Source organism: Camelus bactrianus, chromosome 32, assembly GCF_048773025.1.
Source record: "Camelus bactrianus isolate YW-2024 breed Bactrian camel chromosome 32, ASM4877302v1, whole genome shotgun sequence".
NCBI lineage: Eukaryota > Metazoa > Chordata > Mammalia > Artiodactyla > Camelidae > Camelus > Camelus bactrianus.
The window spans coordinates 7451258-7475765 of NC_133570.1; the positions used below are offsets into that span (position 1 = coordinate 7451258).

The following is a 24508-nucleotide window of genomic DNA, read 5'->3' on the forward strand; positions in this document are numbered from 1 at the left end:
CTCTCTCTTCTCCCTTGCTGGCCCCCAGGACAAGGGAGCCATTGTGGATCCTTCCCAGTCAGCTTCCTGGGGCACAGAGCAGGATGGAGAGTGGATCTCGGGGAGCAAACAGGCAATCCCAGCACACCCCGTTATCCTCTCACAGCACCCCACACAGCATCTCCTTCACAGCACCTTGCACAGTGGTAATTATGCCTTAACACCGGTGTTGTCTAACGTCTCCCTAACCTGTCACCTCCTTTAAGACAAGGACCATGTCTGTTTTGTTCCCTATTATATCCCCTGTGCCTATCCCAGTGCCCAGCACATAGTAGGTCCTCAATAAATATTTACTGACTGACTGAATCTGGAAATCTCATACACCTTCCCTCTGCCTCAAGCTCTTCAGTAATTTTCTGCTGTTCTCGCGATAAAGGCCAAACTCCCTGGTGTAGTTGCCGGCTCTGCTGCATCAGCCTCTCCTGCCTCTTCCACCTTCTCTCCTGCCACCTCCTCCTCTGTGTTCCATCCACACTGGCTGCCTTCATGGGCCCACACTGCTGTCTCTCACTTCCAGGCCTTTGCACATGCTGTTCCCTCTGCCTGGAGTGCCCTATCCCCTTTGCTTGGGGGAACTCCCATTCACTCTTCAGGTCTCAGCTCAAATGCCATTCCTGCTGGATAGTCGTCCCTTTATCTTCTCCTGCTAGATGCCCCTACTGCATGTATCCAAAATACCTTCTATCTCCCAGCTCCTAAAGCATCACGCTTCCTGGCTTGTTTCCAGCCCTAGACTGTAAGTTCCCTGAGGGCAGGGACCACTTTGTCTTGGTTATCATCTGGCAGAGAGCAGGGGTTTAATAAGCATTGATGAATGAATGAATGAGTGAATATGTGAATGAATGAGGAAGGAGGCAATAAAAGCCAAGGAAGAGGGAAGTTGAAGAAAAATGGGGACATGGATCCTCAGAAACATTAAGAAAGGTAACCTAGTTTAGGAATCCTCCAAAGAAAATGGCACTCACTGCCCAACACAGAAACCCTCTTGGCCCAATTCCATCCCCGTGCAGGCAGCTCCCAGGACCCTCTCCTGCTGCTGCCACCACACAATGCCCAGAGTTTCATCCTTTTAATGGCTCACTGGAGGCAGGGTTGTCACTGGGGCCTGCTTGGCCTCACTAAGTAATTAATAAGCCGATGCCTTCATGCTGGACATCTTGTGTAGGCGATGCATTTCCCCTATCAGCCACAGCCTTGAATAATGTCTCCCACTGGGCTGAAGCCTAATTACTTTCAGCATCACAAAAGCAACATCTAACACAAAGGTGTCAAAGGGAATAGACTCTGAATTTAATCACAAGAGCTGAGGTCACGGCTTCCTTTGACAAGGAACTGGAGCCCGAGGACTCTGGGGGTCAACTCAGGCAGGGGCAGGCATCCCTTCAAAGCAGGTGATGCCACGCCTAATATATGGGACATATTAAAACAAGTCATTTGTTTTATTTCATAAGAGAGCTGGTGGGGGTTTGTGTTGAGGGTGCTGCCGGTGCTTAGGACAGGAGAGGACAACAAAGTAGAACAGGAACCTGACTTGAACCTGACTTTGTCAGCGCTGATGAGGCAATTTGTTTTTGCTCTTAGGGAATTTGGTGGGGAGTGTGTGTGTGTGTGTGTGTGTGTGTGTGTGTGTGTTCGTGTGTTCATGCTAAAGTCTAAAGCCTGGCTAATATTGATCATAAGTAGCATTCATACACTTCACCAGTTTGTGTGAGAGCCAGTGGTTCCCTTGATGCCCGATCTTCTGAGCCACCATCTTGTCTGAGAACGTGTTGGGCTGCAAGTAACAGACTTCTTGACTGAAAGCAGCTGGAAGAACAGAGCTTTGTTTTTCCTCATGTTATAAGATGTCTGTCTGGAAATAGGCCATCCTAGGGATGGTTTAGCAGCTCTACAGTGGTGGGTTGTTCTTCTTCTCTCTAATCCTCTTGGTCTGCCTTCCCCTCATGGTCACAAGATGGCTGCAAAAGCGTAGCTGGTATAACTTCTCATGTAATCGTATTCAAAGATATGGAGAAGGGACGGGAGGTTTTCGTACATGATATTGTCTTCTTACAAGAGAGAGACTATTTCACAAAATCCTTTCAGCAGGTTTTCTCTCATTGGCCAGAGCTAGGGTATATGCCCATTTCTTGGCCACTCACTGGCAAAGGGAAATGGAATTTCCATGACTGATTTGGGATAGACCAAGGGCAACAGATTACAGGTCAAGCACCAAGCCTGGTCTGTTTGTTTACAGCCCTCCAGCGAAGAATGTTTTTTACATCTTAAAAGTTTACTTTTTAAATGGTTATATGAATACCTACATAATAGTCTCTTGTTTCCAGTCCTCAAAGCCTAAAAAATTTATTGTTTGACCCTTTAAGAAAAAGTTTTCCAACCCTCAATGTGGACCAATGATATTTATCCCTTGGGTCTGGGGCAGAGCCCACCTTCCCTGAGTAGGTTATTGGCAATAAGAAAATGTTTTTATCTCATATAACAGTAAGTATAAAGATAATAGGAGCTTCAAGGTTGGTTGATTCAGCAGCTCAAATAGGTTATCAAGGTATTTGTCTCTGTCCCTTGGGGGCAATAGAGCAGCAGCAATTCCAGGCACCACATCCAGATAGAACAATATCCTCCAGAGAAGATAGGCCATGTCTTCCTATGACTTTCTTTTAGGAATGAGAAAACTTCTTCCAGACACTTCCCTACCAGACATCCCTTCTCACCTCAGAGGCTCCAACTGGTTTAGTTCTGCCTATCCAGGAATAAATAAATTATAGGAAGAGTGGTTAGAATTATCATGGTTGGCTTGGATCAATCTTCTGGGGTGGGGCCCCAGAATACCTGTGATGGGTCAGCCACAGTGCTGGCTGTTGTCAGCTCTGCCAGCTGCCTGGTTCTGGAGCATTCTTCTGTCTTCTGCTTCTCTTGCTGCCTAAAAACCATTGTTCATCAGTTTACTGTGGTTCCTCCATGGCCCTAAATATGTGAGTAGATTTGTGACCTTCAGGACAGACTAAGCCTGACAACCGGAATGCTTTGGCCTAATGTGTTAAAAATCGGGAGATTTCATGTAAAAACTTAGATATCTGATTTCTCTTTTAAAAAACTGGAACATCTAGCAACATCAGGCTAGAATTTCCTTGGAGGATCTGTAATTAAATAGTGTTATGGGTGACACTGCCAACTCTTTTACCCATTCTCTGTGTCTTCCTAAAGTCACTGGACTTTATTCCGGATGAGCATGTACCCAGCTAAAAAGCTACATTTCCCATCTTCCCTTGCAGCTAAAGATAGACAATGAAACATAAGAAGTCTATTGGGGGACGGGGCAGGGAAAGTCTTGCTTTCCAGATACAGGTCTTACCCTTCATCCATATTGCTTCCTCTACTTTCCTTCCTGGAACATGACTGTGAAGGCTGGTGCAGTGGCAGCCATCTTTTGACTATAAGGGAGCGGCCAGGTGAATTACAGAGATATTGTGCTTACTTCCTTGAGTTACTGAACTTAAGCCAGCAATGTATTATGAAAGAAAGATAAACTATAATTTGTTTAAACCACTGTTTAGTTGGGCTTTCTGTAATTTGTAGTTGCATGTGTTCCTAACTGATACAAGCTGCTGCCCCTTAAGGCAGAGTGTACGTGCTCCAGTTTGCTACAGTTTCTACCACCTCATATTATCTTAGAGCTGGCCCACTTTATTCTTTTATACCACCTGCCTGGTCACAATTTGCAAGGCCTAGTATGTATGTATGATGTATATGTATGTATATGTATATATGTGTGTATATATATATACATGTGTATATATGTGTGTGTGTGTGTGTGTGTGTGTGTATACAATTTTTTCATGGTCATAGCTGTGTAAATTTCCTGAAGGCCTGGGGGCAAGTGAAGGGAATGAAAACTCAGAGATGCTGACACAAGATCCCAGATGCAGCTGCTCCCAGAACTCATCAGCCCAAGCTCTGCATCGGGGTTCCTTGCTCCAGCTCACTGACAAACTTTCTATTCATCACTCCAAGCGCTTAACCTCCCTCATCTCAATTCCAGGACAGGAACTGGGCCATTCAGCCATTTGGCCTTGTCAAGTGTGTGCACTTCACGTCCGATTTCTTTCACTCAAATGCCAACACTCTATTTTAACAGCAACTATTTTGTAATACCTCCTTTACAATCCTGAAGTGAAATTCATCAATGATGTAATCCTTTACCCTTACTTCTTTTAAATCAATATGATGCCCTAACGGTAATATAAAGGAGAAATAAAGGGAAGTTATTTATACTAAAATTATATGTGTTTCAATATGTGAATGTTCTGGCCTGACTCACCAATACCAGAGCCAGGAAATTCTTCTGCACAGGGCCTGAGAGGAAATATTTTGGCTTTGCAGGCCGCATGGTCTGTGATGCAACTACTCCACTCTGCCTTCTTAGCAGGAAAGCAGCCATAGACAATGCAGATGACTCTGTGCCAATAGAACTTTGTAAAAACAGGCAGTGGGCCAGATTTGGCCCAGGGCCTTAGTTTGCAGACCCCTGGTCTAAAAGATGCATTCAGAGGCCAGTATTATTCATATGCAGAATCACTGAAGATTCCACGCTGTAGACTGATTGGGGCTTGTTGTAGTCAAAACTCAAAGAACATGACCCAGATTGTGCCAGTAACATGATTTCCAAAACAGCAGCCAACTCTTGGTAAAATTCCAAATAAATCAGCAAACATCTCTTGATTTATACAGTGACTACATTCCTGGATAATTAAGTGTCTATTAGGACTGAATGAAAAATACCGTGTATGTAAAAGTTTGATTCTTGGTACAGAAAATTATAGAGAGGTTTTTCACCTGCCAAACATCCAGAGGGGCACTGGAAAGTCACAAGGGATGGGGGACAATTCTTGGATGTCTGGTGATGGCTTAGATGTTGCAGGGGTGTGACATCTCATCATCTGCCAGTTAAGTGCCTCTAGTGTCCCCATCATTGCAAGAATGAAAAAAAATAAAAACAAGGTCACAGAAGGCTTCTTGGAGGAGCATGCCATTTCTGCCGGAAACCAAGGCTTTAGGGTTAGGTGAAATTTTCACCCACAGATGGGTGAAATTTACATGCACTGGTGAGAGTAAAAACTCTATAAATTGCCTCATTTTACCCTAAACTGGCTAAGATTAAGTTGAATTGAGCATACACCCAAGAGAGAAATTAAATTCCAGGAAAAGAAAGAACACTGCAGTTTTTGTTTTAGCACACTTGAGTTAGTGAGCTGTTGCATTTGTAGTCATACAGATATTAACACAGCTGGGTTTTTCCTCTCTCTCTTTTTTTCCCCCAGATTGTTCAGATGGAAAAAAAAATTATAAACCAAAAACAAATATTCGCAAAAATGCAGGAGGCCAATAACCCTCGGAAACTGCGAAAACAGATCCACATTTTGGAAACCCGTTTGAATCTTGTATGTAAGGTGTTCTCTGCAGCTCTGGAAATAGCTCTGCTTCCCTTTGCTAAGAGGGATGTCTGTGACACCATTAGCGGAACATACCCATTTCATTGGTTGACTCAGGAGAAGGTGAACTGATGGTGGGCACACGGGCCAGGCAGCTGTTTAGACTTACCACCCACTTGTGTCCATCCACTCTTATCCCGCTGTGGCCTGAGAAGCCTTTCTCCTTCTCAATCTCCACACCTTAGCACATGCTCTTGTCCCCTCAACCACTCCTGGGATGCCTGTTCATACTTCCCTGCTTCAAAAACTCCTGCTTGCTTTCAAGAAGCAGCTCAAATATGACCTTTCATCAGGCAGAATATTAGACTCTTCTCCCCTATGTCAATCTGCTCATGCTTCTCCTAGAGCCAGTGCCTCTTGATGGCAGTTGTTTGTGTCTCTAAGAAATATTAGGCATCAACATGCATAACTTGGTGAAGAGAAAACTGGTGTTTCCTGATCACCTTCAATTTACAATGACTTTAGCATTAAGCAGGATTCTCTATATTGCAAACTGGCTTAAGCCAAAAAAAAAAAAAAAAAAAAAAAAAAGGAAATGTATTCGTGATAGAATTGAAAAATTCAGAGAGAGAAGTTGAGCCTCAGGCATCGCTGGATCTAGGTGCTTCAAATATGTCTTTAGGACGCCTTCTCCATTGCTCCTCGGAGTGGATTTCATTCTTGGGCTGCCCACAACATGAACAAGCATGGTAGAGAAGTGTCTCTTTCCTAAGGGTTCAATCACAAGTCCCAGCGAGGGTTTCCATTGGGCGAACTTGGGTCATGTGCTCACCCCTGAATCGATCATTGTGATTGGAAGAATGGAGTACCTGGACTTAAGTCACATAAATCTCCTTGTACCACCCACCTCAAGTCAGGGGAGGGCAGCCCTATCTAACTATGTGGACTGAGAGTTGGGGAGAAGTGGTTCTCCTGGAAAAGCAAAAAGAAGGGGAGAAGGAATGCTGGGCAAGTACACACCACACATTCCAGTCTGACTTGTGAAATTGTCACTCTTACAACACGAGCCAGGAGAGGAGAGTGCATTGATTAGGAGGAAAGCCTTACTATTACTAAGAGGAAAGCTCTTTCCCAGAACTGACTACCAGGCTTTAACCAGCCATGGTTGAAGCTAACTGGACCTGACCTCTCTCTGCATTCCCTCAGTAGCCTGAAAGCTGCCCAAGGGCAGGGCCATGTCTTTTAAATATCCAGATACGGTGATATGCAGCCATGCCTAGGATGTGTGTTAAAATGCAGATTCCTGGGTCTCCTCCAAATTCACTGAATCAGAACTTCCAGGGCTTGGCCCCAGGCATCTGCACTTTCTTAACAACTCCAGTGAGGCTGAAGTCCCCTTGGTTTAAGAATCATGATGCCTGGCACAGTGTGAGGCTCAGAGTAGGTGCTCAGCAAGCATCTGTTGATTGAATGAATTAATAAACGCATGCATGCTTTCATGATGACTTGTCCACAGAGGTCTACTTTTTTTGACAGGTCTGTTCAGATTTTCTGTTTCTTCCTGAGTCAGTTCAGTAGTTTGCTTCTTTCTAGGAATTTGTCCATTTCATCTAAGTTTATCTTAATTTGTTGGTATATAGTTGTTCCTACTATATTCCCTTATAATTCTTATTTCTGTAAGGTCTGTAGTAATGTCCCCTCTTTCATTTCTTAGCGGTCTGCTTTTTGTTATCTCAGACTGGTCCCCTTTCTCCTCTTCCCTAACCACGTCTGGCTGTGCCTCGTAGTTGATTAGGGAGCTGTCTCTAAAGGTTATTTCAGGGTTCCAGAATATGCCGTGATCCAAGACTTGGCTGATTGTTCCCTCATGGTGTCACTTAGCTTGTTCTTCTCTCCCTTGTAATTGCTGAAAACTAGAAGTTAGGCATAAAACCAGTTGATAAACTTGAAATCCAGGATAAAAGAACTTGTCAAAGGCCACTTAGCTAATTGGTAGCCAACTCAAGCCTCTCACCCCGCCTCCAACCATTGCTCTGTGGGTGTGCGGTGGGAGGTGAGGGGAAGACCTTTCAACCCTCTGGCTGCCTTCTGGAAGCTTGACTCATGCCCCCAGAGTGGGCCTTGTCGTGAAGCACTGCCCTCCTCATAGGTCACTGTACACTTTGACAAGTTGCTGACCACCAACGCTAGGCTCCGGAAGGAGATTGAGGACCTGCAGTATGAGAAGGCTGCTTATGACAACGTCTACCAGCAGCTCCATTGGCGCCTGTTGATGCAGAAGAAAACAATGAATGTGGCCATTGAGCAGTCTGCGCAGGCCTACGACCAGAGGTGGGCTCGGGAGACCCTGGGGCAACAATGTCTCTTAGCCCCCTGCTGAGCTTTCTGCTCTGGGCCACCTCTACCCCCTGTGCTTATGTCCTCGGGAACCTTAAATCATCATCATACTGACTCTGGGCACTGATTGTGCGTCTGCCAAGCATGATGCTAGACGCTCTGGGTAGTATTTCAACCCTCACAACAGCCCTAGGAGTTATTATCCCCATTTTACAGACCAGGAAATGGAGGCTTAAAGAAGCTGAAATACTGACCTGAGATTCAGGTAAATGGCAGATATGATGGAGATGAGATTCAAACCCCTACACTCTGCCATCTCCTCCAGGTGCCCCTGCCTCTAGCCCAAGGGCCATCTCAGTCAGGACTGTCTCCTGCCTTCACACCCAGAGGGGCAAGAGGCATACAGTTTAGCTGTGATGAGTACACATTTTGGAGTCAGAGAGATCTAGGTTTGAACACTGGCCCCATCACTACCACATTGTTGTAGGACCTCTTTGGGTGGTAGTGAGGAGTAAATGATATATGTACATAAGGGAGTGTCCGGGACAGTATTTGACAAGTGGTGATGCTGATGGTAATCGTGATGATGGTGATGGTGGTGGTGATAATGATGGTGATGGGAAACCACTTCCTGGGGGTGGTCTAGAGCTGTCAGCTCCTGTCGTTCAGGTAAGGAGGGATGTTCCTCCACTCCCAGAAATGTCATGATTAAAAGAAGTGATGGTCATTGACCAGGCAGGAAGTCCGTCTGGACTGGTAGGGAGAGGTGGGGAGAGGGGAGGGGAAGCAAGGAGCCTCTGGACACTCAGCCTCTTGTCCCACCTGCCCAGGCTGGAAGCCATGGCTCGAATGGCGGCCATGAAGGACCGCCAGCAGAAGGACATCTCTCAGTACAACCTGGAGATCCGAGAGCTGGAGCGTCTCTATGCTCACAAAACCAAGCTCAAGTCCTTCCTGCTCATCAAGCTGAATGATCGTACTGAGTTTGAGGAACAGGCCGAAGAGGAAGAAGGTAACACTGTCCAGGTTCTCTTTCTCTCTCTCTCAACTGACAGTGCCCAAGTCTCCTGTTAGTAGGGTCACCAAATTTAGCAAATCAAAATACAAGATGCCTAGTTAAAAATTTCAGATAAACAATAAAATTATAGTCCCATGCAGTAGTTTGAGACATACTTATACTAAAAAATTATTTGTGCTTTATCTACAATTGGGACATATTTATACCTTTAAAAATATATTGTTCATCTGAAATTCAAATTTAACTGGGTGCCTTGTGTTTCATCTGTCACTCGAAACCTGCAGAATGTATCCTCACTTTGTGGCTCTGCTTCCATTGTTTAGAGGAGGAACTCGTGTGTCAGGGTCCCCGAGACCTCCCCCAGGTTTGGTGATTCTCTAGGAGGACTCACAGGACCCAGCATGTGGTTGCACACGTGGCTGTGATGTAGCGACACAGAAAAATCGGCAAAGATGAAAGGTGCGTGCGGTGAAATCTAAAGGAAACCAGGCCCGAGCTTCTGGGATATTCTGCCAGGGGAGTCACGTAAGACACGCTTAGTTCCTCCAGCGTCCACTTACGACAGCACATGTGAAGAGCTGTCTGCCTGGGAGCCCATTAGAGACTCGGTGCCCAAGATTCCTACTGGGGCTGGTCACGTACGCATCTGTCCCTAGCACACACCACAATTCCAGCCCCCCAGAAGGAAGGCAGGTGTTCGGTGTAAGCCACACCATCTGTACAGTCTAGGCACAGCAGCCACTCTGACCATCTACGGATAGTTTTATGTCAGTATAGGGAACTGTTTACCATTTAAGGTCCCAGATGAAGGCCAAGGGCCAGCCTTGCAAGCAGCCCTTTCTAAGGGGAGAGCAGTCTCAGGGCTGCTATGTTAACTCTCTCCTGAACAGATCGAAAGATCTGAGCTCTTTAGAGAGCCCCCTGTGCAGCTGCATTTGTTCTTTGTTCTTTCAGCCCCTTCTGTCTCTTCCTGCCTTATCATTTGGGACTGTATGGTTAGAAGTGTGTTTCTAAGAAACCCCAACTGTCACTCTCGAATATAACAAAAACCACCTTTGGATCTTCTGTCCACTTATCCCTCCATCCTTCCATCCTCCATCCATCCGTCTCTCCATCCCTTCATCCTCCATCCACCCATCCTTCCATCCTCCATCCATCCATCTTTCCATCCCTCCATCCATCATCCCATCCCTCCATCCTCCATCTACCAATTCATCCATCCTTCCATCCTTTTATTGAGCCACAGGCTCATGCCAGCTTCCATTCTCCATGTTTGGCATGCATGAGTTCCATTTAGCCCTCACAATATCTCCAAAAGGCAGACATTATTATTAATACCCCTAGTTGGCAGGTGAGGACATTGCAGCTCAGAGTGGGTACATGGATACAGCCAAGGTCTTCTGCAATGTAAGTAACAGATCCAGGACCCCATCCCGAATGTGTTTGTCCCCCAAAGCCTGAGGTCCCTACTACCATCCTCTTCTTTACCCTAATCCACTGAGCAGCCTCAAGATTCCACTAAGCATCGAAGACCCAAACGGTGGAGTCAGTCAGGAGTTCCTCTCATTCTCTGACACCCCTGTTGAATCGTGCATCCATCTTTCCTCTTCTCACTGGCTCAGGCCTATCATCTCCCCCATCACATTCCCTCTAGCAGCTTCCATTGTCTCTCCCAGCCTCCAGGCTCCTCCTGTTTCAAACAGCTCTGCCTGTGACTCTGCAGGGGTATGTTCTTCAGGATCAGTTACTTCCTTCCTTCATCCAACCAGCTGATGCATTCCTAGTCTTCCAACACATTTTAATGATTGCCTACCCTGAAGTGGGCACCATGTTGGGGACCGGAGATGGAGTAGTGACCAAGACAATGTTAAGCGCTGATGTCATGGAGTTTACGTTCCTCATGTGGAGACAGAAAAAACAAGCAAATAGACAAATACAAACACTTCAAGTTGTAATAGAACCTTTGAAGGAAGAAAACAAGGGGTTGAGAAGGAAAGGTAACTGGGGGACCTCTCTTGGATAGGGGGGCCGAGGAGGGTCTCTGAGGAGGAGGTGTTCAGGCTGTGATCTAAAGGATGAAAAAAAATCCAGTTGTGAGGGTGAGGAATCCAGGCAGAAACAAAGGCCCAGAGGCAGGAATGTGCTTAGTGGAGCACAGAGGCGAAACTGGAGAAAACTCTGAAGGTTCTGTCTGAAGGCAGAGGCTACTCCTGCGGGACTGACTGTGTGCCAGGAACCAGGCTGTGTGTCGGGAGACAGCAGGGAATAAGACAGAGATCCTGCCCTCCCGGAGCTGACCTCCCGTCAGGGAAGACAACAAATAGGCAAATGCAGACTTTGATCTCTTAGGAGCCCATGAGCGTGATGAAGAAAACAGAACAGGGTAATTGACAGAGTGACCAGGGGCTGCTTTATCTAGGTGGTCAGGGTGGGCCTCTCAGAGGAGGTGACATTTGGGCAGAGACTTGAATGACACAAGGGAACCAGCCACGTGGAGTCCTGGGAGAAGCGCATCCCAGGCAGAGGGAACTGCAAATGCAAAGGCCCTGAGGTGGGAGTGAGGTTGGCATCTTTCTAGAACAGAGAGGAGGCCAGTGTGGCTGGAATCAGTTGATGCCAGCAGGAGAGTAGTAGGAGATGAGATTGGAGTTGGTGAAGGAGTCAGATCACAGAGGCCCTTGTAGGCTGCACAGGGGAGCTCAGCATTGATTGTAAGTGTGGTGAGAAGGCAACAGGGGATTTAGGCAGAGTGGTGACTGCCTCTGACAGTGACAAGGCACTGAGGGGTAGAGGGGACCAGATCTTAAATGATGCCGAGAAACTTCAGCTTCATCCCAAGGACAGTGGGGAGCCACACACCCCTTCTTAGGGGTGCCTAAGAAGACCTAGAGGGACCCTTCTGATCACCTGTGGAGGCCAAATCAGAGAGACAAGACTGGGTTCAGGAGAAGTGGGGCTGTTGCATGTATCAGGCTGGAGAGCAAGTCTTGGAGACCTTTCCTGATTCTAATTCCTTGAATTTGCCAAGCTCTGAGCCTGCCTAAGGCCCTCTGCCAACAGGGCTTCCTTGGCCCTCATCCTGCTCATTTTTTCACCTCCTTGGAGAAGCCTCCCCTGGCCACCCAGCTCCCCCCACCCCCTCCCCATCACAGCACCTTTTACATCTCCTCCATTGCAGGGGCCACAATGGTAATTACTGGATTTCTTTTTCTTACTTGGATGTCTCTTTTTCTTTTCTCTTTGTGGCCAATTCCTCCACAAAAGCTCCGTAGGACAAGGATGTTGTATCCACAGAGCCCAGTGCAGTGTCTGGCACGTAGCAGACGCTCAGTTAGATATTTGTGAAACGGCGAAAGAAGGAGGCTCCTGCCCGTCCCGTCTCTGGGAAAGTCAAGCCCCTCCCGGAGGTGCAGTGATAACGATGCGGGCGCATCCCGCTGCCTGGCGCATCCCTTCGCCTGGTGCTGCTCTGAGCAGCTCTCCTTTCCGACGCATCGTTGTGGTTCCTCCTTTTCTAGCTCTCAAGACAAAGCAGCAAGGGAAGAAGAACAAGAGCGAGAGTTTTGAGAGCTACGAGGTGGCTCACCTCCGGCTGCTGAAGCTGACAAAGAATGGGAACCTGAATCAGCTCATCGAGGAGTTTCTGGCCAAGGAGGAGAAGAACTTCGCTCGGTTCACGTATGTCACGGAGCTCAACAACGACATGGAGATGATGCACAAGAAGACGGAGAGGATCCAGGTTGGGGCACCTCTTCTCTCCTGGACAGGGGCCCAGCCGTTCCCACAGCAGCCTTCCCCACAGCGGGATCCTCAGACCACTCCTTGAGATGCTCTGCAGGAAAAAGGGCCTCGAGTCAGATCAGTCTGGGAAACACCGTGTTCTCCTAGGGTTCTCCCCCGCCGACATTTTAACCTTCCTGAAATCGGTATTTGTCTTTCAATGGATACATACACTTAATGTGTTCATGGCCCCTCACCCCCAGTAAGTGACATTCAGAATCCACAGTACATTTTATAATCCAGAGTTTAGTAAACTATAGCCATCGCCAGATGTGGCCTTTGGCCTGATTTTGTATAACCCATGAGCTAAGAATGGTTTTTCACATTTTTAAAGGGTTATAAGAAAAAGAGAAGCGTATGCAAGGCAGACCGTCTGTAGCCTGCAAAGCCCGAAATAGCAACTGTTTGGCCCTTTGCCTTAAAAGCTTGCTGACCTCTGTTAATCAACAGCTTCACAGAATTGAGGAGAGATGGTCAATGGATCTTGTAGAGACTTAAGATACATGAGCATAGCCAAGGCTCTGACAAGTCCTGCAGTAAAGAACCCGTTTACCTTTGTTGAACCCGTAATTTCCCAAACTTAATTGGCTCCCCGGGGCTACTTACTCCCCTGGACACACATAAACAGCCTTTGGGACTGTCTGCACAGGAGAGAGTCTAAACTCCTTGGTGTGACACTCTAGTCCCTTCAAAATTTGGCTGCAACCTGCCCCTTACAGCTCAGTTCCCATCACAACCCCCAGGGCACTCTCGGCAGCTGCGCATCCCAACTGCCCCTGCATTTCCCTCCTCTGAGGCCTCCCCACCCCCTGATTTTTTTTAGAAATACTGCTCATTAGTCCTGACCCTGCACAAATGTCACCTCCTCTGGGAATTCATTGCACTTCCCTCTGAGGTCCCTGCTCTCTGTTTATATGACAAGGGGAGACACTTCCTTTTGCAGTGTCACTGCTTCCTGAGTGTGGGGCCATGGCCAAGTCCACAGTAGCTAGAATACAGGTGAAAACATTTTAATTTGCTAGTGATGAACTAATTTTTTTTTAATGGAGGCACTGGGGATTGAACCCAGGACCTTGTGCCTCCTAAGCACGGGCTCTACTGCTGAGCTATACCCTCCCCCGGTGATGAACTACTTTTAATAAGGATTAGGAAAAATATAGCCTGCAGAGCATGGTGAGTCAATGGAGATGATTCCTTAGTGGTGATAAGTATTAACAGTAAACAAATAATGATAAACATAATAATAATGTGGTCAATTTGAAGAAACTAATAGATGGTAATAGTGATAGTAATAGCACAGGTGGCACGTGGAAATGGAGGTGGTCCTGTCAGGGCTGTAATGGCAAACAGATGGCACGTCCAAAATGGGTAAATTGAGGGTTTTTTAAAAAGGGCCAATTTACAAAAGCCTAAGGAAATTAAGAAGGAAGAGTGCAGAACAGCACAGCTGAGCTCCAGAACCTGTGAGCGGAGGGAGGAGTGTCTGGAATCAGGAGACAGCGGTGTGGAGAAGGCTGTCTGTGTGTCTTTCCTGGAGGCATGTGGCCAAACTAGTGACCTGTCAAGAGGGGGGACAAGTATGCGTACGCACACCCTCACCCTCCCTCCACTGTCCAGTCTCCAGCTGGCATCTCCCACTGGCTGGGTCCAAGCCCAGCTGGAGGGCAGAGGGGAGAGGAGCTTCTGCCTCTGCCTCTCTTCTGGAAGTCCGTCTTCAGAGGACAGGCACCCTCTTATACACCCGCTGCCTTCCCAAAGCCCAGGACGGCCCTGCACACACACAGTGGAAGTCACCAGGAAATGGCTCCCCAACAGTAATTGACCTTGACCTTCCCAGTCACCTTGAGGGAACCCTCCTTTCTGCTTTAGCTGCACAGCCTGTCTCTGGTATGAGGACAAGTGTGTCTGAGGAAAGATGGCCAAACTCCCGCCCTCTCTGGGCTCCAGTCTCCCCATCTGCAGAATGACATCCTTGGACTGGAGCAGTAGTTTCCAAACTTTTATTAAAAAGCTACAGGACTTTTTGTTTAAACCCAGGTTATGGGGAGACACCAGCTTACAAAACAGATGAAATGGAGCGGTCCTGGGTGAAGGGGGTGGGGGTGGGGTGGGATAGGTGATTGGAGGGGGTGCCTGGGACCTTATATTTTGCCTTCTTGGGGCACCTCTGCTCAAATTAGGATAAAGGTTTTGTTTTGTTTTGTTTTGTTTTGTTTTGTTTAAGTTAAAAGCAATTAGAATTCTAATATCTGACTTCTCCCGCCCTAGAGAGGTGGGGTTGGAGGCCATAAACTGGATGAATGCAGCCTTCATTCTTCTGTTGCTTGGTCTTCCTCATACCCAAGTTTTAAAATTCGTTAGTTGCCAACATTTTAAAAATCAGGTCATTCCACGTGAAAATGGATTTCTGGTTTCTCTTGGAAAATCAGATCTGATAACTCCGGCCCACTTTCCCGCGGGCAGCTGAGTGCGGCTGCCCCTTTAAGCCAGTCAGGCCACACTCGCCCTCATCCGCAGCTGAGACCCGCTGGGTCTGATTTGCTTCTCAGAGGCCAAGCGGTCTGAGGCCGACGGAGCCCTGCTGGCCTTTGGGTTTGCGATCCCTTCTTTAGGCGTCTCACCACTACCCTCTGGTGGCAATCTTCAGTATTGCAGGAAAGGTTTTCGAAGGGCAAAAGATGGGAAGGAAGAGGATGGAAGGATTGGTTCATTTGGGACCTGGGAGTGGGCAGGATCCTGAATTCTCATTTTCCGGGGGGGGGGGGGGGAGCACCTTACTAATCCCAGTGCAATGACAGAGAACAGCTAGAGCAGAGGGATGCGAGCACGTCAGTCGGAAAGTGACCTGACTGGGAAATGTTTCCTGAACTGAATTGGCCTTGATCTGTCTCATTCATCTTGGTGGTGCCCTTTCTTAGCTACACAACCTGCCTCTGGCATTAGGACGAGTGTGTCTGATGAAGGATGGGCGAGTACCTGCCTCCTCTGGGCTTCAGTTTCCCCATCTTTAGAATGCTGTTTGGACCAGAATAGTAGCTTTTGAGTTCTCTCTCTCTCTCTTTTTAATTGAAGTACAATTGATTTACAATGTTGTGTTATTTTATTATACTTATGCATCTTTTTTTTCAGATTCTTTTTCATTATAGGCTGAACTCTTTTTTTAAGTTGCAGAACTGTGGGAGAATGTAATTCAGAAAAATATAAAGAAAAGATACAGGTCACTAAAATGTCACCACTCGGAGATAATGTCCATTAATGTTTTGGTGACATTGCTTATGAAGACAGTGTGTCCCCAAGCATGTGCCTGCACGCACGCGCACACACACACACACACACACACCCAGATGCCCACTTACAGTACTGGGATTATACTAAGAATTTCGTGCTGTTTTGTAAACATTTTCTCCCAACAATTCATCATAGACACCTGCCAACATCCTCTGTGTTCTTTTTAGTGGTTTCTGGAGACCCTGATGCTCTGTAGTGGTACCACAAAATGCTTGTCAAACAGCCGATTATTTCGGGCCCTATTCCATACCTACAAAACCTAGGTGCGCTGAGAACAGGCCAGGAACCTGCATTTAAACCATATTTTTATTTGAGACTCTTTCCCCCTGTGACATAAATGTACCATCATTTATTTAACCAATCCCCTACCAGTAGACATTTGGTCTGTCCCTAATGGGGTGGGGAGCATTATAAATAATAACACAAAAGACAACCTTGAGTGGCCCCCTTTGCCCACGTGTCCCACTATTTCCAAAGGACAGGTTCCTAGAGATGAAATTGCCCCCATCGAAAGGTGTGTGCCTTTTATATTTGGACATAATGTTCTAGCCCAGGAGTTCTCAAGCCTGGTCCCTGGACCAGCAGCAGCAGCATCTCCTGGGAACTTGTGAGAAATGCAGATTCTTGGGCCCCACCCAGACCTCCTGGATCAGCATCTCTGGGGTGGGCCCCATCCATCTATGTTTTCACAAACCCCCAGGCGATTCTGATTCGTGCCAACGTTTGAGAACCTCTGCTGTGGAGCTGCCTATCCATTATGGTGGCCACCAGGCACGTGGGAGGAGATTTACGTTTAATTTAAATTAAATTTAAAAATTCATTCATTAGTGGAAATAGGCACATTGCAAGTGCTCCATGCCCACGTGTGGCTGGTGGCTATAGTTCCGGACGGTGCAGATAGGACATTGCTGCCATTGCAGCAAATTCTATTGACTATAGGCAGTTCCCCAGAAGGGAAGAACCACCCACCCTCTGCTGCCCTCATTCTCCTTTTAATTAAGAATCATCAAAAAAAAAAAAAAAAAAAAAAGAATCATCAGAAAGAAACTTCATGGGCATAAGAGAGGCCTGGGGGTTCTGGGGCTCCTCGAAATGGGTCATTTAAATCCTCATCACCTCCTTGAGGCGATGGCACGTTTCTAGGTGTGGTGGGGAGGGGAGCACTCACTTTTCCTTATGGTCTGGTTCTCTCCTGAGCAGAATGAGATCATCCAGTTGCGATCCCAGCAGAAATCGTCCCATGATGACAACCACTCCATCCTGACAGAGCTGGAGGTAAGACGGCGGTGGGGAGGGAGGGAGGGAGGTACGCGGGAGTCGCTGTTGCCTGTCAGGCCACCTGTCAGTTGATTCTCAGGAGGAGCAGGATACCTGCCCCATGACTACTGACCTGGGTCATGTCTTGACATGTCCTGACACTTTGTCACAGGCAGCCTCTGCTATAGATGGTGCTGCAGAATTTTGTCCATCAGGGCCTTCTTAGTCCATTTTTAAAGACTCCGCCACTTCAGGAAGCCTATCCCAGGCCCTTGTGCCTGTAGCTTCATCCTAGACTAGCAAATTCCAGATAGATCTCTGCCTCAGTCTTTTCTTCTCTCTCCCCCTTTTCCTGGCTGTGGCCTGTTCTCAATCAATAATAGTAATTACAAACATTTCTTGAGCAACTACTATAGACCAGGCACTAGGCTAAGTGGTTTGTTTGCACTGTCTCATTGAAAGCCCACAACAGCCCTATGAAATAAGTGCTGTGATCTTTCCATTTTACAGATGAGGAAAGTGAGGTTCAGAGAGGTAAAGCCCAACATCATGGAGCTGGGATACTATATGAGCTTTGCATTGTATTCAGCTGCTAATAACAGTGACCCAAAATAACAGTGGCCAAAGCAAGATAGAAGTTTCTCTACTTTGTTAATACATGAGTCTGGAGATAAGCACTTCAAGGCTGGTCATGACATCATCAGTAGGCCAGGCTCCTCCTTTCTGTTTTGCCATCTTTAGTGTGTGGCTTACATTCCCAAGGATGCCTCTGGGTTGTATAATGGCTGCCAATGGTCCAGCCATCACAGATACATTCCAAGCAGGAACAAAATGGGAAAGTGAAAAAAGGCCTTACTAACTGAGTTAGCCAGATTAAAAGGTCTTATGACTTCTGTATTTACATCTCACTGGCCATCCCTATTGCAAAGCAGGGTTGGAAATACAACTTTTAGCTGGCACCAAATACAGTCAGCGTTTTGTTATTAAGGCTTAAGGGGAGAATGGATAGCAAATGTCTGACAAAGAATAAGCCCAGAGAGCTTGACTACAAAGCCCTGTTCTAATCCAGTAGTTCCTGGCCCAGGAACTGCACTCCCGGGTCACATCCCTTCTTTTCTCTGTGACTTATTTCTGTTCTTGGCATGCAGATGATCAACAGGGATGGTGGTGCCATTCTCTCGTCGGCCACTGGAGGGCAGCAAAGCACAAGCTACCCATTGAGCCTCTCTGGCTCAGCCACCTCTCCCAGGACCCGGGACTGGGGAAAATAGACTCTTGGCAGGGTTCAAGTCCAGGGGGACCCTCCCCAGGCTGGACACATGCCTGGGGTCCCATATTCTCAGCTCAAGGCCATCCAGCATCCGAATGCTTCCTTCGGATTGGGACTGGTGCTGCTCTGCATCTCAGGGTTTTGAAAGCCTAAAGAGGGACACAGCTTGGGGAGGCCAACCAGGCAACTGCCAGCATCTCCCCCACCTCTGCCTGAAGTCCGCCAGCAGCTCTTTGTTCCTTTGGCTTTAGCATGAATCCTAGAGGCCTCTTTTCAAATGCAAATACTCTAAGAGAATTTAATTGTAATCATGAGAGCCCACTTTTCTTACCCCCTGCTAAAGGTCACTTCTGCCTCCTCTGTTCTTGGAACCTTTCCACTCATCCTCCATTTCACCATCCCCTCTGGGAGAAGTGGTGGGATCGGTGGTGGGATTAACAGGAGAGTTTTGCACAGGAGTTAAGCAATCAGGCCTTGGGAACAAACGCTTGGGTATGACTCTCAGAAGTGTTGCTTCCTAGCTGTGTGACTTTGACAAAGTGACTTAACCTCTCTGAGCCTCACTTTTCTCACCTACAATACGGGGATAATAATTGACTCACTTTGTAGGACTGTGCAGTTTGAATAAAATCATGCATTACACGCATGGCACCCTGCAGGGCAGAGCTGTAAATGCAGCTATAATTATTGTTGCTGTTTTCCACAGAAGTCAGTAAAGCCTCAAATTACCATCTCCTTATTACTAAATAATTGCCCAAGTAGAGCTGAGCCCAAGGTCAGGTATGTAGACAACTCAGGGGGGCTGAATACAACTTCACTTTTCTTCTCTGACCTCAAATATTCGTCATCTGAAAACTGGGGCCATTGTGAGCAGTTAAGATGATGTGTATAAAATGGCTGGAACATTTTAGGTGCTGGATATGTGATATCAACATGACATCAGGCTTTTAAACCTAATTACCTCCTCCCCCTACCCCCCCCCAAAAAAAACAAGCTATGGAGAGGTCATCCCCATGCTTCGTGAAGCTGCAAGAGGAGCAAGAAATGGGTAATACTTAGAGTTTAAGTATGACAGGTGTCACTTCTGATGATAAACGGTCAAAAAATAAATACCCACATCAGGCTTTAATAATTTTTTTTAAGCATGTGATCTTCTAGTGCACCTTTAGAAGGAGAGGGCAGCTCTTGCTGTCATATGAGGAGATGCAGCCCCGGGAACTGAATATTCCAGTGGCTGGGACAGAGGAAGCTGCCTGGTGGTGGTTGAGAGACATTACAAATCATGTCTTCCCTCTCCTGGCTGTGTTCCTCAGAGCCTCAGTTTCCTCACCTGGAAAATGTGGGTGTGGAGAGGGCCCTTTGGGATCCTTATTTGGGATGGCACAGAGACTGTGTGGATGGGGCTGGTCCTTTCAGGGCCCAGGTCACCTTTGCAAGCTGAGAACTCAGAGGGAGAGGCAGCGGTTGAAGCCCTCATCCCCGAGCAGCGATGCTCAGGCTGGGCTGCAAGTCAGAATCGCCTTGGAGGCTTTCAAATTCCCGATGCCCAGGCTGCATCCCAGACCAAGATGTCTGAATCTCTGAGGCTGGGGTCTGGGCAGCAAATAGTTTAACACTCCCAGGTGATACCAATGTGAAGCCCAAATCACAGAGGGTTCTCATACTTTATCATGAGTCAGAATCACCTGGAAGTCCACTAAAAGACAGGTTGCTGGGCCCACCCCCAGAGCCCTGGTTCAATCAGTCTGGACTGGAGCCCAAGAATTTGCATTTCTAACAAGCACCCCCCCCCCACCTCGTGAAGCTGATGCTGCTGGTCCTGGGCACCCACTTTGAGAACCACTGGGCTCTAGCAATGTGATTTAAACTGGTGAAACTGGTTTGTTGGATTGCAATCAGCATTTAAAAATAACAAGACAGAACAGAACAGAACAGCATAGAATATATTAGAACACACAAAAAGAAAATCGATTTGTGAACTTTAATTTCATTTGATTAGATAAATACACACATGTATGTATGCATGTATTAGGCAGCAATGTAAAATGTGTTTCCTCCTGTGGACCACAATTTTTAAAAAATGAGTCACCAGCTTTCTGAAAACACTGTAATCCAGTACACATGTAGACACACCTGCACGTGTGTAAGTGAAACAAAACTTACCTTAAGCAGTATTTACCCTCACTACCTGCAATGTATCCTAGTATTTTCTCTTCCTTTTCTGTTCTATTTTATTTCATTTTTTTAAAATGTAGATTGAAGCCCATTAAATTCATCTTGCACCCCCATTAGAGGTTTGAAAACCGGCAGCTTGGAGACTCTGGCCCCGGAGGGTCCCAAGCCCTCCTCATCCCCACTGAAAGTCCTCATAGTGGGCTGAGGCCAGGGTGGCGGCCAGGCTGACCTGGATGGGAACTGGGGTCTGCCACCAGGAGAAGCTAAAGAAGACCAAGGAGGAGGCAGATTTGTACGAGAACAACTACAAGGAGATCAGCAAGACCTTGGAGTATCTCAAGAACTCGGTGGAGAATCTGTTTAAGAAGATAGATTGTGATGCCACCAAGATCCTGGTGCAGTTAGGGGAGATGGGGAAAATCACAGATACCAACCTCCCGCAGTACCTCGGTGAGTTATGCCGGCGCCCGCTAGACTCTGAGCAATGATTTCCAGGGCTCCCTGTGACAAGGCACGAGGACTTGTGCCAGTAGGAGGTAGTGAGCCTGGTGGTGAAGCATGTGGGCACTAGAGCCGGCCTGCTTGGGTTTAAATCTTGGTTCTATTCTTGTTAGCTGTGTGACTTTGGGCAACTTTCTGAACCTCTCTGTGCTTCAGTTTTTTCATCCAAAAAAAAAAAGAGGGGTAAACCCAGAATCTACCTCATGACGTTTTTGGGGGGTGTTAAATAAATGAGTAGTTCTTAGGGGAAAAACACATGATCATCTCAATAGATGCAGAAGAGGTATTTGACAAAATTCAACATCCACTCATGATAAAAACTCCCAACAAGCTAGAACTAGAAGGAAACTTTCTTACCTGATAAAGGGCATCTGTAAAAACAGCTACAGCTAACCTCATACTTAATGGTGAAAAAACAATGCTTTTCTTCTAAGACCAGGAACAAGGCAAGGATTCCTGCTCTTATAACTCCTCTTCAGTATTGTGTTGGTGGTCCTAGCTAACGCAATAAGGCAGTAAAAAGAGACAAAAGGCATACAGACTGGAAAGGAAGAAATAAAGTGCTCAAAGCAATGCCTGGCATGTAGCAAATGCCTGTTAACTGTAACACACATTTCCAGGCATAGTTCTTGAGCTCAGGATAGAGGGGCAGGATGCACCTACAGAGATCACGGCAATTTAAGATGAAAGGCTTCCACTGTTCTTAGAATGAAACCTAAGGTTCTTAACACAATCTGTGTTTGGGAGAGTCCCAGTACCTCCTGCCCACTAGTTTCAGGGATTCACTTGGCAGGCTCACGGGTTCAGCAGAGAGTCATATTCATGGCTATGATTTGTTATAGCAGGATACAAAGCAAAATCAGCAAAGGAAAGGGGGGTCATGGGGTGAAGTCTGGAGGAACCCAGGAGAAAGCTTCCAGGGGTTCTCTCCTGGGGGTGGGAGTGGGGGTCACACAGGATGTGCTTAGTTCCCCCAGCAATGGGTTGTGACAACATTAGTGAAGCGGTGTCAGTCGGGGAAGCTCATGAGGTACTCATTGCCCAGGGCTTGGGCTGCATGAAGCACAGTGGGAAGGACAGCTCCCTCAAACTCAGGGAAAGCACTGAGGAAAAAACAAATCAGCCGTTTAAGGTGGAGCTTGCCCATGGCTCCGCTAATTTTTGGTAGAACCCAGTGTTTCTCAGTCTTCTTTTCATGACTGCCCCCTAAGGAACCATTTAGACGCTCTTTTCCTACCTGCCCCTCCTCGAGGAATTTTAATACTGTCGATATACACCATGTAACTGTTTATGTCCTGTATGCATATCTGTGCCTTGTCCACTAAAGAGATTGTTCTGCTCAAGAACCAAGTTGTGCCCCCTGTGGGTGATACTGCCCTCTTTGCGAACGCGCGGTGTAACCCAAGAGAAAGCCCTTGTTCTTGCAGGATCTCAGGACCCGCCCCCGCTCCCTGTCCTTCCCTTCCTCTCCAGCAGGGGGCGCCACGTTTCGCTCCCCAGGGACCCGGGGCTGTTGGCAGCCGTCTTGGTTCTACTTGTTTTTTTCCAGCCATCATTGAAAAGAAGACCAATGACCTGCTGCTGTTAGAATCCTACAAGCGGATCCTGGATATGGAAGTGGCAGAGGCCGATATCCCGCCACCCTTCATCAACCCCTTCTGGGGCGGCTCCGCCCTCCTCAAGCTTGCAGAACCCATCAAGGTCACCCCCCCGGTGCTCGGGGCTGACCCCTTTAGTGACAAGTTGGATGAAGGTGAGTTCTCTTTCTCCCCGGATCTGCGCAAGTTGCTAGGAAGCGTGTGCAGGAGAGGGTCCGCGGTGCCAAGCCCCAGTTTCCCCTTCTTTCTGAGCCTCCTGGGCCCATCAGGTCCACTGGGTAACACCTCGGTTGTCGCCAAATGGATATGTCACTGAACCAGGTTTCGTGTTTCGCGATGTGTGGCAAGCCAGATGCTGAGATGCCGAGGTTTGCAGCGCAGAGAAGGGTTATTCGCGAGGCAGCCAAGCAAGGAGAGGAGGTGGGAGAACAAATCTCAACTCCCGCCTCCCCAAAAGCAAGGCGCTCGGGGTACTTACAGAATAAAGAAAAAAAGAAGGGTGGTCTGCGGCGTGGGGAGCGCGGGAAGCAGTGATTGGGAAAAGGTGCGGTGATCATTGGTCTGTGCACTGGCTTAACTCAGCTACAGTGCTCTGCACGTTCAAGAGGTCACCGAGTCTCCCTCGTGCATGCCCAGTTGAAGGGTCGCTGTTTCCATCCAGTGTTAACCAGCCTAGCTGGAGCTAGACATTGCTGACTCCTGGCTCAGCTGAAGTGGATGCAGCTGACTCCAAGTTCTTGGGAAACAGCTCAGGCAGACATCTTATTGTCTAGGCTACCTGCAGTTTGGAGAACAACCCAGTCTTTTGCAGCAATAATTAAAGCGACCTTGATTAGTGATGGCACGTTACAGGTGAAATGGATTTAACTAAAGATTATCCACAGTTTCAGTTACACACCTTGAGTCTATAGTCTTTCTTGTGGAGGTGGGTCCTTCAGAGAAAAATTTATTCGAGGGTCAAAGGTGAAAGTGGGAGGATGGTGGAACTGGAAATGACTGAAATGCTCACCCAGTAGAGTGGTTAAATAAGTTACAGTTCACCCATCCATGGATGGAATACTATGCAACCATTAAAAAGAATGCAATAGGGTGTTATAAACCGACACACGTATGTATGGCATGTAGTGGCCAGGAATGCTGCTAAAAATCCTGCAATGCACAGGACAGCCCTTCACAACCCTGATATTTAAGAGGGGGGTGGGGAGAAGAGGAAGGAGAAGGAGGATAAGAAAGAGGAGGAAGGGAGGGCGGGAAGGAGGACAGTATCCTGATTATACATATAAAATGAAGAGGATGTGTAGGCTGACTTAACGGTGGGTATTTCTGGGTGGTGGTTTGCAGAGAACTTTGCATTTCTAAGTTAAACAACTTGTATTGCTTAGAATTTTCTTTTACAATGACCTTGCGTGACTTTGGTATTTGGAGAAAAAAATTGTTTTTTTTTTAAAAAGCAGCCCCACTTCTCTGAGCAGTATTTCAAGTGTGCAGGTGTGCCAATGCGTGTGCACACATAGACGGGCAGGTGCACACACACCACTTGTTTGTTTTATGCAAGGCAACTGAAACTTAGCAGGAGTGAAAGCTGGGGCTGGTGTCAGCCACCTTAGCACAGCTTCCCCTGGCTCTTCATGTTCCTAAAAGAGGAGAGTGGCAGGGCATAGCTGTTGGTAACGCTATCCTCACAAGGTCAGGGACGTACAGATGATGTCTTCACTTCCGTTCAACGGAATGTTGATAAACACTGGGTTCTCTTAGCCCACTAGCCTCTATGGCTTGTAGGCATGAATTAGAAGAGGCACCCACTCTGGGCAGGTTA

The 24508-nt window shown here is 47.2% G+C and overlaps 1 protein-coding gene across 20 annotated transcripts in view; it reads left to right on the forward strand.

The window, feature by feature from the left end:
- CCDC63 (coiled-coil domain containing 63) overlaps positions 1-24508 on the forward strand; it is an 86959-nt gene that overhangs the window by 22604 nt on the left and 39847 nt on the right. For 18 of the 20 annotated variants that reach the window (XM_045506411.2, XM_045506410.2, XM_074356290.1 and 15 more), the window contains 7 exons: positions 5358-5477; positions 7618-7799; positions 8636-8817; positions 12342-12562; positions 17092-17166; positions 20851-21043; positions 22644-23587. In XM_045506411.2, the coding sequence (XP_045362367.1) occupies positions 5358-5477; positions 7618-7799; positions 8636-8817; positions 12342-12562; positions 17092-17166; positions 20851-21043; positions 22644-23008 (1338 nt within the window). In that variant the 3' untranslated portion in view covers positions 23009-23587. Of the gene's footprint in view, positions 1-5357; positions 5478-7617; positions 7800-8635; positions 8818-12341; positions 12563-17091; positions 17167-20850; positions 21044-22643; positions 23588-24508 lie in introns of those variants that run through there. The other 2 variants (XM_010969639.3, XM_074356292.1) reach the window with 1 other exon arrangement.